The sequence below is a fragment of the Somniosus microcephalus genome, chromosome 15, assembly GCF_052327205.1.
Source record: "Somniosus microcephalus isolate GS21.2 chromosome 15, FLI_Smic_1.0, whole genome shotgun sequence".
Taxonomy (NCBI): domain Eukaryota; kingdom Metazoa; phylum Chordata; class Chondrichthyes; order Squaliformes; family Somniosidae; genus Somniosus; species Somniosus microcephalus.
The window spans coordinates 73,674,943-73,693,392 of NC_141001.1; the positions used below are offsets into that span (position 1 = coordinate 73,674,943).

Below are 18,450 nucleotides of genomic sequence, written 5' to 3' on the forward strand. Positions count from 1 at the left end.
TTAATTTAATGTAATTTTAACTAATTTTAAATACGTGATTTAAAAAAAAAATGTATTTAATGTTTTAGTGTGTTTTTTGAGTGATCCCCATTGCAGAGACCTGTCAAAAGTGTGAAAGGGGATTCCCTTCTTTGATTGGTTCCCCACGGCCCACGTGATCCCAGGGACGCTTGCGAACCGCATGCACCCCTGGGATACCTGGGCCTCTGTGCACGCGGACCAGGAGAGGCCCAGGATCGGAAGTCTCGGGACCTACGGAGCCAGCAGGTAAGTTCGTAGATTTTTCCAGATCGGAGGCATCCGCACGCAGGAAGCCCCCGATCGGAAAATCTGGCCCCTACTGTTTAGGACAGTGGGATAAGGTTCATTATTCCACTCGGTTGCTGGAGACTGGCCTTACTTATACCATCGATTTTCTTATTAGAAGTTGAATTTAGAAGTAACTAGGGGAACAGTTTGCTCATAATGAGGTCTATAATAACTTGAAATTGTTACGATGAGACTTGATTTTACCTCGCATAACGTCCACTGAGCAACCATCATTTTAGGCAAGATAGAAAGGAAAATGTCTTGCTATCATTAATCATTATACAAAACCACAGATCAGTAATGTTTGCTAATAGTGAATAATGCTGATAAGCTATAAAATTCTAATGAAGTACATGAACTACCAGAATATCTGGTATCAAAGGAGCATATTTTTCTGAGCCTGTGGATAAAAACTCACCTGACCTTTAGTTTTACAAAGAAGTATTTTATGAATGCTTCACAAGGATACTCTAATTCAGTAGCTAGTAGGTTCAATAGTAAATAGTTGATTCACAGGACCTTACACACAACTAACGATCATACTGAGCACTTTAACCACATTCAATATCAATAAGACAAAGAAGCAACAATACAGATAAAGAAAGAACTGAATGCTGAGGATTCAGAATTGTCAGTACTTGTATATTTCCCCCTTTCTTTAGAATTAAAAAAGACAAAAAGTATAACAATTAAGGATAAATAATTCACCGCATTGGCTATGGTGTTTGAGTCAAAGCAATGACTGAAACTTGAAGTCAGAACCCATAAGTTTGAGAAGCCTAAGTGAATTGACACAAATAGCTAAGAGGTTAAGGTAAATCAAGAAACTGTGATTCAGTGGGTTTTAAAAGCCTACAGAGTGTTGAAGGAATGGAAAGCTGAGGGTGGTGAGGATTTTCATAATTATGAGCTTCTACTCGGAGCTCCGACACGGCAAGAGAGCCCCAGGTGGGCAGGGGAAATGCTTCAAGGACACCCTCAAAAGCCTCCTTGAAAAAGTGCAACATCCCCACTGACACCTGGGAATCCCTGGCCCAAGACCGCACAAAGTGAAGGAGAAGCACCCGGGAAGGCGCCGAACACCTCGAGTCTCTTCGCCGGGAGCAAGCGGAAGCCAAGCGGAAGGAGCGCACGTCAACCCAAGCATCCCACCCACCGCCTGCCCCACCTGTGACAGAGACTGTAGGTCCCGCATTGGACTCATCAGTCACCTGAGAACTCATTTTTAATGTGGAAGCAAGTCATCCTCAGTTCCGAGGGACTGCCTAAAAAGAAGAATTATGAGCCCTTGCAGAGGTCTTTTTAATAAAACGTGTTCTGGGATATGGGCGAAGCAGTACTTATTGTCCATTCCTAATTGTCCTGAGTCACTGGAGACTGGAGTCACATATAGGCCAGACCAGGTAGGGATGGCAGGCTCCCTTCCCTGAAGGGCATTAGTGATCAGTTGGGTTTTTATAATAATCCAGCAGCTTTCGAGGCTGTTTTCCTGGTGCCAGCTGACAGATCATCAGATTTATTGAATTCAGTTTCACAACTTGCCATGCTGGGATTGTGAACTGACAATCACTGGGTTGCTAGCTCATTACCTTAACCAGTAAACTACTATACCCATTTTAGATTGAATTCGAGTAATGTGAGATATGCTTTGCCATATAATTTAAATATTGCACTAGATGAGTTTTATCATAGTGAATTATTGGTGGTTCATCCATCACTGTCCTTGTAAGTATACCTGTTTAATGGATCAGCATAGCTTTAGAAGGTACATAGGAATCAACAGGCAAGCCAGATACTGCCTTCAGTTGTAACATAGGAACAGGAGTAAGCCATTCAGCCCCTTGAGCCTGTACTGCTGTTCTTTTAGATCATGGTTGCTCTGTACCTCAGTTCCACTTACCCGTCTTTTCTTCCTATCCCTTGATATCTTCACAACAGAAATCTATTAATCCCAATCTTTGAAATTTTAATTGATTCAGTACCCACAACCTTTTGGGGAGAGCTCCAGATTTCCAGTTCAATATGTGTAGAAAAGTGCTTCCTGATTTTACTCCTAAAAGGCCTAGCTCTAATTTTAAGATTGTGCCCTTTTGTTCTGGATCCCCCCCCCCCTCCCACCAGAGGAAATAGTGTCTCTGTATCTACCCTATTGAATATCTATCATTTTAAACACTTCAATTAGATCATCACTCAACCTTCTAAACTCAAGGGAATACCTCATAACCCTTTAAGCCCTGGGATAATTCTGGTGATTCTGCACGGTACATCTTCCAAGGCCAATGGCATAACTCACGCACTTTTGTATTCCAACCCTTTTGAGGAAAAGGCCAACATTCCATTGGCCTTTTTGATTACTTTTTGTACCTGTGCACTAGCTTTTAGTGATTTGTGTTCATGGACATCTAAACCCCTTTACTCCTCCACAACTCTTAATCTAGGCGCACAGATTATCCACTCTCAACCTGGGATGGTAGTGACAAAAAATATCAACACAGGACTTTTTTGAGGCCCTGTAATTGTATTGCATAATCGGAGTCCATTAAGAAAATATTCCAGTTTGTCTTTCTCAGATCCAAAGTGGATGACTACACATTTCCCCACATTGAGCCCCATTGGACCTCGTTTTGCTAACTCACTTCGTCTGTCTGTGTCCCTTTTGTAATTTCCTGCTCCCATCTACACAACTTACTACGCCTCCTAATTTAGTATCATCTGAAAACTTGGCTATACAAGTCTTTATTCCTTCATCCATTAATATATATGGTGAAAAGTTGAAGACCTAGTACAGATCCTTGGGGAACACATTTGTCAGATCCCGCCAGTTGGCAGGGATCGAAGTAAATGCACTTGTCTACCTTCTGGTAATCATCTTGTGCGCCATTCTCTAGTCCTCCAGTATTCGGAAGTGGGGCGGAATATTTTTGCTTACTATTCATAGGTAAATGCACAAATATATGATGTATTTATTGCTGAGTGACTGGGTCTCTAGGCATCTCTATTGTGTTCTAAATGATTTAGCTTAATACCATGGTGAATTTTAAACTTAAGCTGCTCTTATATTACCTGAAACTAGCACAAGTGCAGCTGGCTCACATTGAGCGGATGACGTGCAGCCGGCTGCAAGCCGAATTAAAATTGCCAGGATTCATGAAGACTCACTGCCAGGAAGACCCATTTTACTAGCTGCACTTGTCCGAATCTCCACAATGAAAAAGCACCTGAACGGGCTTCCAAATGCAGCGCTGTACTCCACCAAAGGACAATAACCAGTCCCCAAAACTTTTCTTTTGGTAACCTTACCACAGGAGGTAGGATGTCCAGCAATTTCCCCCAGTGATACAGATCAACGTACACGAGGGATGACAGTGCAGATAAAAAGATTTGAAGATGGTGTTGCAATGGCATTTTATTTTAATCGCTACGTAGTGCGGAACAGAAGTTTTCTAATTGAAAAATGTGTTCAATTTAGGGAGAAAAGTATGATGGTCGGAAAGCAGATGTCTGGAGTTGTGGTGTCATCCTTTTTGCACTGTTGGTGGTAAGTCATTTAAGTTTTTTCCTTCAGTCTGGTAAATATTGAATGAGCTTTTGATGCACAGAGACCTATTATAAGCGGATTAGTATTTTGTATTTTGGGCTTAATGCAGTTTCAATCTATTTGCTTCCACTTCTTCTCTTAGAATTAATGATAATTTTATGCAGTACATTTGTTAAAGTTATTCTGTTGTGAAGATGTGCTGCTGCGCTGCAAAGCAGCAGTGAGTTCAGTACCCAGAGGGTTTCATTTGACAGCATTATCACTTGTCTCCATATCAGACAACCTGCATTTGTACAGATGTTAATACGACAGCAAAATACTGCGGATGCTAGAAATCCGAAATAACAAAAAGAAAACGCTGGAAAAACTCAGCAGGCCAGGGCAGCATCTGTGGAGAGAGACTTCATCAGAACTGGAAAAAAGCAGGAAATGGAAAGCAGGTTTAGGGGCTGGGAAAAGGGGGAGGGGATGAAAGAACAAAAGGGAAGGTCAGTGATAGGATAGAAAGCAGGAGCGATTAAGAGACATTGAGAGACATTAAGAGATATTCAAGGCGAGAGGAGGTGGTAATGGGACAGGTTAAGAAACAAAGGATGGCTCTAGATGGGGTGTGAATTGCGCTGGCAGAATGAAGGACAGCTGCCATGTGGGAGGGAAGGGAAAAAAAAGCTAAACAAAAAATGTGGATTAAAAAAAAGGGGAAAAAATATATGTGATAGGGGCTGGGTTATGATCTGAAATTGTTGAACTCTATGTTGAGTCCAGAGGGCTGTGTACAGATGTTGATGGATCTATTGGGCTTCCAGCAATCTTCAGCAGTACAGTGAGACCATACTGTGCCTTTCAGGTGGACTACCTAAACTGCAATTACTTCAGGTGCTGCAAAACATCCTGCCAGTATTTCTGGTCTTGTTTTATTCAGCTACAAGGATTCAATTTATGATGAGTGAAAGAAATTCAAATTCAGATCATGCTTCTGCAACAGTAGAAATGTCATTTCTAATTGCCTAAATATTTGAATTTAATTCAGTAAGAGCATTTTGTTATGTTTTAAATGTTCTGTTAAATTAAAATGGATACAAAATATCATTGGTAGTGAGAATTCATAGAGATCATGGAATAATTTATTGGTGTTATGACTAACAGTTAAGAAATATAATTTGATTGGTGTACTGGATAGTGCATTGGGTTAGGGCAGGGTGTACTCATGGGATGACAGTCTAATTTCTCTGCTGACAGTTAAATGTGAAAAGTAATATCAATTTGATCTGTCGCAATCCAGTAGTCACAGCTCCGCATCACACAATTACCCATAATTTGACGCTTTGGCTCTAGTGTGAACAATGGAAATGTACCACTGGGACAGGAAGTTCTTGATTGAGGTTAGGGTTAACACATATTGTTTGCACAGAGTCGAGGATATTGTGCCCTGTGTTTACCCGTGGTACGATTGGCCTGGGACTGCTCGATATTAACACTATCTAGCACTACCCCATCTTTGATGAACATAAAATGCACAACAAATTCCTATTTAAATAAAATGCACAAGGGGCGATTTTAATCCTACTGGTGGGTGGGCAGTTAAATAAGGCTAGGTAACTTACCCGCCAACATCCGCACTTGTGAGCTGTGTATTGGTTCTGCCATTCAGTACCCCTGACAGAGTATTTGCTCAGTTTCATAGGACTGGTGTCATACTTTATTTTCATACAGTAATCTCATGGATTTTGAACCAGTATCCCAAGTTGCTGTAACAACCTATCATAAAGGTTAGGCTTAGTTCTCAACTTCCAATGTTTTCACATTGCTGGCCTTTATGGACCTTGGTCTGAATCAGGGAAGGTCCACAGCCAAAAATGTGAACTCACGAATTAAACTTTAGGGCATCTGCACCCAAATTGCTTTAACGTTGCAATTGCAACTATCAACCGAGAATGTGGAAGATCAAAGTATAAAGTAAAGATGTGAAGAGCTTCTTTAACATTTTTAGCGTTGGCAATCCATTATGTTGAAAGGCAGTCCCTCATGTCTTCTGCATTCCATGAACATTAAAAACGCTTGAAAAGTTTCAACGTTTTAAATACTTGATTCCTTTTTTGTATTTCCCATGATGTATCTGTCAGTATAATCTGCTCTGTAGCATTATCTGGTATCCACCACAGTCTTAGCACCATGTGCCAAAATTTAGATTTCTTTTGAGCAATCATGATGCTGAGAAGTAGTTAAGAATTTTGGGGGGGGAAATTGAGTCGCACCCCTTTGGGGCGCTAACTTCGCCGTTGTGCCGCGGTACTACAGGCCTTCCTCCGCTTCTTAAAGGGGAGGAGCCTAGCGCAGCGCGACCCGGGGCCCAGCTGGGTCACCAGGGATCAGAGTGCCGGCAAAAGAGCCTGGCACTCAAGAGAAGTGCTGGGCTCACGGAGCGCAGCTGGCACTCCGTGGGGGGGGGGCTGGTCAGGTGGCTGGGGATGGCAATGGGGGCAGGTGCTGGCATGCGGCCAGCAACAAAAATGGCCGCCCAGCACCTTGCCTTTAATTAGCGCCGCCCCACCCGCAGGTAGGCCCCTCTGACCCCGTCGGACACAGTGTCCGGCGGTAAGTCAGGGGGCGCTACCGAAGATTGCGGTTGGGGCGCTGCGCACGGCTATGACGTTATTGCCAGCGGCGCAGCGCCACGGGACGCTAACTGTTACCGCCGCCACTGAATTTCGCGGGAGGTGTTGCCGGCGCTGCGCCTGGGTGCTAGTTGCTTTGCGCCCTCTTAGGGCACTAATGGGAGGCGCAAAGCAGCCGAATTTTTAGGCCCTGGAATTTCTTTTGGACCTGCTACGTAGAAGAGAAAATTGCTGTCAATCTGGCCTGTTCCAATGTTTAAAAAATATCATGCACTACTCTGTCTCTCATGCCCCTCAATCCCTTTTCTCTGACAGATCGTTATCCGGTTGCTCTTGATTTTGCCAACACTAACAGACACTCCACTGTCTGTTTCATATATTCACCACCCTTTGTAAAATGCAGTTAAATCTAAACTGCCTGTTCACCTTCCGCCTTCTTTCCTTGATTCTGTGACTCCTTTTAGAGTTCATGATTGTGTCAAATATAATATTGGGGTTTAATTTATCTATATTCCCTACAACCATGAAAATTTGCTGCAGGAATATTTTTAAAAACTTAAAACAAAGCCTCATTTTCTGAACTTGGAGGACCCAAAAATTGGTTAATAATTTGATTTGAGTTTGAGCTTGTAATCTTGCAAAAAAAAAGATACGTGCCCATCATTTCCATTTTCCTATTATTGCCATTGTTAAGATTGAGCTATAGAAAAATTGTGTTGATGTTTCCATTCGCATTTGGAACCATGGTGAACCTAATTATATTAAACTTATTATACACCACAAGAACATATGATTTGACATTTTAAAACAGCCATTTTTCTTTCATCATTATTTAATGTGGGTCACGATCTCTGCTTCTATGCTTTTGACATTAATTACACAGGGTTGTCCTTTGATCAGAAAGCTTTTATTTATAGCCAGCATTAATCATGGCCTGGGGTTGAATTCTGTTCCACACTGAGACGTACTTTTGATGCATGGTCTTAAACACTGAAGAGATACCTTAAAGATGCAGAGAGCTTTCTGATTATTTCTTAATGTTTAAAAAAAAACCCTATGAAGCTACATTCATTTTGAGAGATTGATCTAAATCTCAATTTAAAACGTACAAGAATCAATTAATTGATTTCTTAGAGATTATTTTCTTTAAATTGCTTGACATGGGATAATGAATGTAAAGCTATTTTTTAGTCTGGCAGCCTCCTATATTTTGCCTCATATTTTACGATACCTACCTTGACGAATTTTGTATTTGGTTATGATTAATGGAAACAGATATAATGCAAATACATATAAGAATCAATTAATTGATTTCTTAGAGATTATTTTCTTTAAATGAGCTGTAGCTTAATTTAAATGTTCCAATGTATTTAAATGCAACCTAGCACCATTTTCTATCTGTTTAGGCGGGAACTGAGCCAGCTGCTCACTTCTCCCATTGAGATCGGGTCGATGAGAAGCTCCATCAGCTCTTAAAGGCTCTGAGGATTTTTTGTTTAGCCTCTTTTTGTTTAGTTCTGCAGTTCATTTTTAGTACAGGCTTCTGTTCATTTTTGTTTGCATTTTTATGAAAAAAGGTTTATAACAATTTTTTTTTTAAATGTTCGGAATTATTTTGCCTTTTAAAAGTATGCTTTTGTGAAATGTAAACTAAAAAGAATGAAAGCGAGGGTTGCATTTATATAGCGCCTTTCACGGCCTCAGGACATCCTGAAGCACTTTACAGCCAATAGCTGAATATCGTGCACCAGTCGCTGAAGGTAAGCATGCAGGCGCGGTTAAGAAGGCAAATGGTATGTTGGCCTTCATAACGAGAGGATTCGAGTACAGGAGCAAGGATGTCTTGCTGCAGTTGTGCAGGGCCTTGGTGAGACCACACCTTGAGTATTGTGTGCAGTTTTGGTCGCCTTATCTGAGGAAGGATGTTCTTGCCAGTGAGTGCAGTGAAGATTCACCAGACTGATACCTGGGATGGCAGGAATGACGAATGAAGAGAGATTGGGTCGATTAAGCTTATATTCGCTAGAGTTTAGAAGAATGAGAGGGGATCTCATTGAAACTTATAAAATTCTAACAGGACTAGACAGACTAGATGCAGGAAGAATGTTCCCGATGGCGGGGAGTCCAGAACCAGGGGTCACAGTCTAAAGATAAGGGGTAAGCCATTTAGGACAGGGATGAGGAGGAATTACTTCACCCAGAGAGTGGCGAACCTGTGGAATTCTCTACCACAGAAGACAGTTGAGGCCAATTCATTAAATATATTCAAGAAGGAGTTAGATATATTTCTTAAGGCTAAAGGGATCAAGGGATATGGGGAGAAAGCAGGGAGAGGGTACTGAATTTGGATGATCAGCCACGATCTCATTAAATGGCGGAACAGGCTCAAGGGGCCGAATGGCCTACTCCTGCTCCTATCTTCTATGTTTCTATGTCTGCTAATTTGCTGGAAATACAACTGTAATTGAAGCATTTACAAGAGTTCATTAGCACAGGAATAAACAAAAATAATGCATATTAAAAGAAACCCAGGTGTTGCAGGTCTTGAATGGCCTAACCAGTGGTTCTTAAAGGGACCGCTGGAGGCCATTCAAAAAAATGTCCAGAAAACTTTATAAAAGTTACATATCTGTGGAGCCAGGAGGAGCAGCAGTGCTCTTTCTGATGCACAAACTTACTAAAGGCTGCTCACGGCTTGTCTGAATGTTTAATTAGGGTCACTCCTAGGAAATTCTGGAGATCAGCCCTGCTGGAAAGCAAAGAATGCAAAGCTGGTCACTCCATTATATTACTTTTTTTTAAAAGCTGCAGAAAATATACCGTTTTGTCAGATTTAGGCGTAATCAGACTGCATGACAAAAAGCCATGGGATGCGATTTTTATTCCAATTTTGGTGGGCGCCCCAATTTACTCTTGGCTTTGGGACTCACCAGTTGAAGGGGTCAGGCCACTCTTTGGATGAGGAATTAGAAGAAATGAGTTGGAATACCAAATGGTGCTGATGCATGGTGGAGGAAAAGCATGTGGCACGGTGTATTTGAAGCTTAAAAGGAACAAAGGAGTAAAGTTCAGAAGCACAATGAGAATAATGATAAAATAGAGAGAGACAAGAAAGATTGTGATGGAGAGAGAATTTGGAATCCTAATCTATCCAGTACTTTAGCCACAGCCTAATCCATAGCTCTTTGGGGAAAAAAACAAAAATAAATGTGACTTTACGAAGTGGTTCCTGTTAGATCCGTGGTTCAGTGGATAAATAATCACACGGATGCTGTACATTAACAAATAACAGGTCTTTACTGGAGGAGGGTAATCTCTAGACTGGGGTACAGAGGCATGTGCAAAGCTTATATGCCGGTGTGGTCACTGCCGGTACTACAGTATACAGGAGCTGTAAAAAGTAGTTCTGACTTAAAGGCACATACACTACAATTCCTCCCCTTTTAGATTAATAATAACCCCCTTCATATTCAAATAACAATTACATTTTTACATGTACATTAAATAACAAAAGTCCATTTATAGATTCAGTCTTTGGGGCGGCTTCCTGACCCTTTTGGGATAGCGCCTTTCCAGAGGTTCTTGTTCTTGGTGCAGTGGCGATTCTGACCCCTTTTCATTGGGTAGTTCATCGGGTTCCACTGCTACTGGGTCTGAAGTAGATGCTACCGGTATGTCAGGTTCATCCCCAGGTACTCAAGACATGGGGTTGACGCGTTCCTGTGACGCTAAGATCTGATCGACGTGGCGTCTCACAATGTTCTCCCCGACATCCACTGTGTACATTAATGGCCCCTGCCTTGTACATATCGTTCCGGGTTGCCACTTCTCTGTTCGATAGTTACGGGCCAAGACTGGTTGCCCTACATTGAAGCTCCTTGTCGGCCTCTCATTGATGTGCTGGAATTGTTTGTCCTCAACATTTCTTCGCACATTTGGTCTGAGCAAGTCCAGACGAGATCTCAACCTTCGGTTAAAGAATATCATGGCCGGGGTCTGGTTGGTAACTGCATGTGTCGCGTTTCGGCAGGCTAATAAGAAATTGTCCATCTTATGCTGTAGTGGAATTTCCTCGTCGCACATGGCCTTTATCGCCTTCTTAAAGGTTTGTGCGAACCTCTCAGCCAATCCATTGGTGGCTGGATGATACGGGGCGGATGTGTAATGCCTTACCCCATTCCTTTTCATGAATTTTTGGAACTCGTCGGACACAAACTATGGTCCATTATCAGAGCAGATCTGCTCTGGCAAACCGTTTCTGGCAAATATGGTCCGTAGGACTGCAATCGTTTTCTCTGTAGTGGTTGAAGACATCTTTATCACCACAGGCCACTTTGAATGAGCATTCACTGCTATTAAGAACATTGAGTCCATGAATGGACCAGCGAAATCAATGTGCACCTGTTGCCATGGAGAGGAGGGCCACTCCCATGGGTGTAGAGGGGCATGTGGTGGTGCATTTTGGACCTTCTGGCATCCTAAGCAGCTCTTAGTTAGGTCTTCGATTTGTTGATCGATTCCCGGCCACCACACATAAGCCCTAGCAAGGCTTTTCATTTTCACTCCCCTCAGATGACCTTCATGTAGCTCATTTAGCACTCTCTCCCTTAACTTGGGTGGAATCACCACTCTGGATCCACACATCACTGTCCCCTGGCATACTGACAGCTGTTCTCTTCTGGATGAGAATGCTGGCAACAGTGAGTCGCCATGTGTTGGCCATCCCCTCACCGTCAATTCATATACCCGTGACGGCGTCGGATCATTGCGGGTCTCCTCTAGATCCGCGTTTGTTACTGGCAATCGTTCAATTATCGACGAATAAAATATCTTGATAGGGTCCACTGCTGGTGCTTCCTCCACAGTAGGCAGTGGCAGGCGCGATAGCCCATCAGCGTTCCCATGCTGTTTCGTGCCTTTATATTCTATTTCATATTGATTCGCCCCTAGAAACAGGGACCATCTTTGTAACCGCTGTGCAGTCATTACTGGCACGCCCTTCTTAGGATTAAAGATGGAGACAAGTGGTTGGTGGTTAGTCGGCAAGGTGAACTTCTGCCCATGCAGATAGTGGTTGAATTTTTTTACTCCCCATACTAGGCTGAGGGCCTCCCTGTCAATCTGGGCGTAGTTGCGCTCGGCTGAGGTTAGTGACCGAGACGCAAAGGCTACTGGCCTCTCCAACCCGTCTGGGAATTTGTGCGACAGCACCGCTCCAATGCTGTAGGGTGATGCATCACATGCCAAACGAATTGGTAGTGCTGAGTTGAAATGGGCCAACACCTCTTTTGATGTGATCAATTCTTTACACTTCTGGAAAGCTCGTCTACGTTCGTCATCCCACTTCCATGGTACCCCTGTTTGCAGTAGGGTGTTCAGCAGGTGTAATACCGTAGACAAATTTGGTAAGAACTTGTGGTAATAGTTTACCAGCCCGAGGAACGACCTCAGTTGTGACACATTTTCCGGTGCTGGAGCCTTGACTACTGCCTCAATCTTGTCAGGGGACTTATGTAACCCCTCTTCATCGATGACGTGGCCGCAATACGAGATCTGTTTCTGGAAAAACTCGCACTTGTGGCGATTAGCTCGTAGCCCATACTCTAATCTGGTGAGCACCTTCTCCAAGTTAGCGAGGTGATCACCGTCATTTTTGCCCGTGACCAAGATGTCGTCCAAATAACACTGGGTCCCTGGAATCCCTTGCAGGACCTGATCCATTGCCCTTTGCCAGATAGCCGGAGCCGAGGCTACTCCAAATACCAGCCGGTTGTATTGATAGAGACCTTTGAGTGTTGATCGTAAGGTAATGTTTCAAAGCTTCTTCTACCTCCATTTGCAAGTACGCCTGGGCTAGATCAATTTTGGTGAAGCGTTTACCACCAGATAGCGAGGCGAAAATATCCTCAATACGTGGAAGTGGATATTGCACCGTGTGAAGGACTGGGTTCACTGTCACCTTAAAATCCCCACAGATGCGGACCTTCTTTGGTTCCCCAGGCGTATTACTCAACAACCTCTTCATTACAGGAGCGATGGGTGTAGCCCACTCGCTCCAGTCCACTTTGGACAGTACTCCTGAACGTTCCAACCCTTCTAGCTCTGCTTCAACAGCTGGTCTGATCGCATAAGGCACTGGTCTGGCCTTCAGAAACTTTGGGCTTGCATTTTCCTCTATTTTAATTGTTGCTGTTATTCCTTTTAGTGTTCCTAGTCCCTCCTGGAACACTTCTTTTGCGTCAGTTAGCATTTTTGACAGTCGTCCAGGTGTGATGTCGTCATCCTTTTTGGCCTCAACCTTCAGTGGCTGTATGGAACGCCAATCTAATTGTATCTTCCGGATCCATTCATGTCCTAGCAGTGGTGGTCCTCCATTTGGCAATACATATATATCCATTTTAGGTATTTCCTGGCCTTTATATGTCACTTTCACCCTTATTTTTCCTTTGGGGTAGACTTTTTGCCCCGTATACGTCTTCAAGACAATCTCTGTAGCTTTCAAGGGTATGTGTGAAAATAGCCGCTTGTAGTCTCTTTGATTTATGACTGTTAGAGCTGACCCTGTGTCCAATTCCATTTCCACTTGGACTCCGTCTATCTTGAGTGTAACCCAGATAGTCTGGTGATCCTCTATTTTGGTTACATTATGTAGTTTCAGACAACCCAGCTCCTTGCTTCCGGAGTCTGTGTCACTTTTCTGTTCGTCTGAACCACTGTCCATCACCTGGTGTACCTTTTTGTACTTCTCCTGTGGAGATTTCTTACTGTTGGTTTTCTTCCCAGACCTGCAGACTCTTGCTATGTGTCCTGTTTTCCCACACTGTCTGCACACTTGGTCCTTGAACCAACAATCTTTCTGGTCATGTGTTGTTCTGCCGCAGCGATAGCACTTCCCTGTTCCATCGGTCATTTTGTTGGTGCCATATTCTTGCGGTCTCCGTTGTATCTCTGCAGCGCCCCTTGCGGCTGCTTCGTGTGATACTGCCATACTGAAAGCTTTGTCCAGCGTAAGATCCTTTTCTGATAGAAGCCGTTTCTGGGTTCCTTCACTTTGTAGTCCACACACAAACTTGTCCCTTAACGTGTCTGCTAGTCCCGCTCCAAACTGGCAGTATTTCGATAGCTTGCGCAGTTCCGTTAGGTACTCAGCATTGCTTTCGTCTTTGTGTTGGTTCCTTTTATGGAACTTAAATCGTTCTGCTATCAGCAGCGGTGTGGGGTTTAAGTGGTCCTGTAGGATTTCTACTATGCTTCCAAAATCCTTGTTTACCGGCTTCTCTGGGGTTATTAGATTTCGCAGTAACCCATAAGTTTTTGCACCCATGGAATGTAACAGAACCAGTGCTTTATTAGCACCTAGCACTTCATTCGCCCTGCAGTACACCTCAAAAAGTTCCACATATGTCGCCCAATCTTCGACTTCATTGTCGAACGTAGAGATACTGCCACTCTTCGGCATCCTTGGTTGTGCGTTAACTATCACCAATGGCACCTCCCGCGCTTCCCCTTCTTCTCCGCTAGCACAAAATGGCGTCTCCCGCGCTTTCCTTCCTTCCCGCGCTCGCACTTCTTCTCCGCTGCGGCTTCTCAAAATGGCATCTCCCGCGCGCTTCCTTCTTCTCCGCGGCTCAATGGCGCCTCCTGTGCTCTCCCTGCTTCTCCGCGGCTCAATGGCGTCTCCCGCGCTCTCCCTGCTTCTCCGCGGCTCAATGACGCCTCCCGCACTCTTCCTTCTCCGCGGCTCAATGGCGTCTCCCCTTGCTTCGCCCCGTGGAACCTGTTCAGCCCGTGAGCACTGGCTGTGCTCTGCGCGTTCTTCTTTTGATATTTTTCGACGCCGCTCAGCCTAGAACCCGGCTGTTTCTTACCCTCTCTCTCTCCAGTTGCTTTATTTTTCCTCGACGCTGCTCGGTGTTCAACCCCCGGCTGCGCCCTGCGCTCTTCACCCTCTGTCTTACCCCGTCGATGCTGCTCGGCTCTCTCTCCGCCGTCGGTCGGCTCCAGCCACCGCTGCTCGGGAAGGGTCTGCGCTGGACCTGTCGTCGGTCTCTTACTGCTCGTTGTGGCTGGGGAACCAAGCCCGGCTCTCCACAGCCTCCCCAGCGAAGTTGGATCTCTGCCTGACTGCTGGGCGGTTGCTTGTGGTCGACGCCCGTGTTCCTGGCCTCGACTATTTTTTTTTCTTTTATGTTGCAGGTGGATTCGAATCGACACTCGTCGCCACTGTTAGATCCGTGGTTCAGTGGATAAATAATCACACGGATGCTGTACATTAACAAATAACAGGTCTTTACTGGAGGAGGGTAATCTCTAGACTGGGGTACAGAGGCATGCGCAAAGCTTATATACCGGTGTGGTCACTGCCGGTACTACAGTATACAGGAGCTGTAAAAAGTAGTTCTGACTTAAAGGCACATACACTACAGTTCCTGCCCTTGCGTTCTGCATTCTGGGTCACACTCGACGCATCTCTTAGAAGTTCACTCAAACAGAGCATTGGCGGAGTTGTGGAAGCATGGAGTAGGTTGCCTGGAGAATAGTGCCTGTCGTGGAGACACCCAAATTGGGCAAGAAAAGTTGGTAAAGAGCTTTTATCAATCAGAGCAAAAATAAATTCATATAAGCAATTATTGATTGTGTATGTGATGAAAACCAAGCAACGTTTTTGTGCTGCATCAAATACAGAAAATTACTGTGTATATTTGACATGTGTTTGGATAGTCAAGATAATTGTGATTTAAAAATTGGCTCCAGCTAGGTGTAGCGAGAAAAGAGTTTCTTTGTCTTTGTGTCACTGGAGTGGGTAATAAAAACAAATTTCCAGAAAGATCCACAATTTCAGTGAAATGCAGCCAGACTTTGTTGTTAAGGCCACTGCCTGTACTCTTAAACTGATTACGTCAAAGTGTGATTGGTGGCTGAACAATCCTCCTTTCAAATGCTGATGTCTGTGAGTCCAGAGACTGAGGAGGGACCAAAATTAATTTTTCAAATGCCTGAACTGTCAAGGGAACCTTGTTCTAAGAGGAGTCAGGTGTCGAAAACAAATGAATCATCAGATGTCCAGTTGACTACTGTTCACACCTCATCTGCTAAATGTTGGAATTGTTATTATATTAATTGCCTGACCATGGAGAAGAATTTGATCTTGCCTTCAAAGGAGCTTGCCTTAATATCAAAATGAAAACATACATATAGCGGAGGAGCAGCCTTCTGGTTCCCAGTTATCTGCTTTGCACTGCCTCAGTCACAATGGGGGCTAACAGGAGATCCATGGGATGTCAATCACCCATTGCACCATCCATGGGAGATTCTATCAAATGCTACTGAAGAGAAGTAGAAGTTTTCTGGACACTCCTATTGTATAGAAACAGTTTATTCATTTCATAAGTTAAGTATTGTACTATTAGTTTCTCACTGTGTCTTTCTGGTTCTGTGTAATTGCCTTACTTTTAAATAAATTTGACTTTTTTATTTATTAGTTTTAGACTGAATGCAATGTTCTGACAGTATTTATTGCCTTTTGGAGCAGATAGGAGAACATGGTGGGCATCACATGTAGTTTCTAGTGAATTTTACCATAATAAAGGGTAATTCTTAGTTCCATGGCACACTATTCCATTAATGGCTCCTATAAAGGCTACATGTTTTGGTTCATATGGAAACCACCTTTTTGCTGTGAGCAATAGACAAACGTGTCAGGAGAAGCCCAAATCATAACAGTCTACATTAACCGTTCTTGGTTATCCTGTTTGTACATTAACCTGTACCATTTTGTTAGTGATATATTATTACTTTCATGAAGAACATGTTTTACTTCAATGGCCCATTTACAGCAAGTAAATTAGAGAAACCAAACAATTGTGTTGATGTTGAGGTAAGAGCAGGATGATTTTTAACATATCAGTTGTTGAATGGAGATCAAACTCAATCAAACAATTTTGAAACAGACTAAAGCTCGTACCACACTGCCGGAGACATGAGACCTGATTTCAACTCCTGACGGGAGTCGAGCCTCCGGAGGCCGAGGCAGACAGCAAACTGTCCTGCCTTCCACAGCGTGAGGTCAGGGAGGTTTTACCTCCCAGGCTTCATCTCCTTCCCGAACCTGGCGAGAAGCGCGAGCTAGCTGGGTGCCAGGTGAGTACAGGGTTTCGTGTAGTAGGAGACTACCACTGGGGTCCTGAGGGAACGGTCACTACCACTCAGGTAAGTTGTTGGGATGGAGCTCAGAAGGGCATCACAGCCAGTGAGGGGAAGGGAAGCCCGAGGCAGGGGAGGCCCACATGGAGAAGCGCTCCTGCTCTCCCTGGCCCACAAGGAAACCAAAAAAAGAAATGAAGCTACCTTTCGAAGCCTCTTCTGTCGTGGCTCCTATTGCCACCAGATTGGCCCGGTGGAGATGCCACGGGTTCCCCACGCAGGCCTCAAGTTAAAATTGGAGTCGGACCCAGTTACATCATCAAAGTCCAATCTGCATATTTAACGAATATTGCCTTCCGGAGGATGTCCCTCTCACCTGCTCAGAAATGCAGCAGGCTGGGAGGGGGTAAATAGCTGTGGCCATTTTACCTACCTGTCCGCCCAATTCCGGCCTGGCGGGCAGGCTTTAAAATGGTCCCGAAGGTCTTTAGCTTTCACTTATTTGATTAAGTCTCCTTGTGTCAGTATCTGCACTGAGCAATGGGAATGATCACTTGCATTCAAATACTCAGTCCCAGAAGATTAAAGGAGGACACAAATAACCTCCCAGAGATGCCGGGGAACATAGGGCCTGATGAAAGGGAGCAACTGAAAGAAATCAATATTTGTAGGGAAATGGTGTTAGGGAAATTGATGGGATTGAAGGCCGATAAATCCCCAGGGCCTGATAATCTACATCCTAGGGTACTTATGGAAGTGGCCCGAGAAATCGTAGATGCATTGCTGATCATCTTCCTACATTCGATGGAATCTGGAACAGTACCCATGGATTGGAGGGTAGCTAATGTTACCCCACTATTCAAAAAAGGTGGTAGAGAGAAAACGGGGAATTACAGACCAGTAAGCCTGACATCGGTAGTGGGGAAAATGCTAGAGTCCATTATAAAAGATATAATAGCAGAGCACTTGAAAAACAGTGACAGGATCGGACAAAGTCAATATGGATTCACAAAAGGTAAATCGTACTTGACTAATCTACTGGAATTTTTTGAGGATGTAACTGGTAAAATAGATAAGGGAGAACCAGTGGATGTGGTGTATCTGGACTTTCAGAAGGCCTTTGATAAGGTCCCGCATAAGAGATTAGCGTGTAAAGTTAAGGCACATGGGATTGGGGGCAAGGTATTGACTTGGATAGAGAACTGGTTGGCAGACAGAAAGCAAAGAGTTGGAATAAACGGGTCCTTTTCCGAGTGGCAGGCAGTGACGAGTGGGGTACCGCAGGGATCGGTCCTTGGACCCCAGCTATTCACAATATATATTAATGATCTAGACAAGGGAACTAGATGTAATATCTCCAAATTTGCAGACGACACAAAGCTGGGTGGGCGTGTGTGCTGTGAGGAGGATGTCGAGAAACTCCAGGATGATTTGGACATTTTGGGTGATTGGGCAGAAACATGGCAGATGCAATATAATGTGGATAAATGTGAGGTTGTCCACTTTGGTGGCAAAAACAGGAAGGCAGATTATTATCTAAATGGCAATAGATTGGGAGAAGGGAAAGTGCAACGAGACCTGGGTGTCCTTGTGCACCAGTCGCTGAAGGTAAGCATGCAGGTGCAGCAGGCGGTTAAGAAGGCAAATGGTATGTTGGCCTTCGTAGCGAGAGGGTTTGAGTACAGGAACAATGATGTCTTGCTGCAGTTGTACAGGGCCTTGGTGAGACCACATCTTGAGTATTGTGTGCAGTTTTGGTCGCCTTACCTGAGGAAGGATGTTCTTGCCATGGAAGGAGTTCAGCGAAGATTCACCAGGCTGATACCTGGGATGGCAGGAATGACG

The 18,450-nt window shown here is 44.1% G+C and overlaps 1 protein-coding gene across 12 annotated transcripts in view; it reads left to right on the forward strand.

The window, feature by feature from the left end:
- LOC147107033 (serine/threonine-protein kinase BRSK2) overlaps positions 1-18,450 on the forward strand; it is a 1,115,513-nt gene that overhangs the window by 892,019 nt on the left and 205,044 nt on the right. For all 12 annotated transcript variants that reach the window (XM_086008028.1, XM_086008027.1, XM_086008038.1 and 9 more), the window contains one exon: positions 3,779-3,847. In XM_086008028.1, coding sequence (XP_085864154.1) covers positions 3,779-3,847 — 69 coding nt within the window. The remainder of the gene's footprint in view (positions 1-3,778; positions 3,848-18,450) is intronic.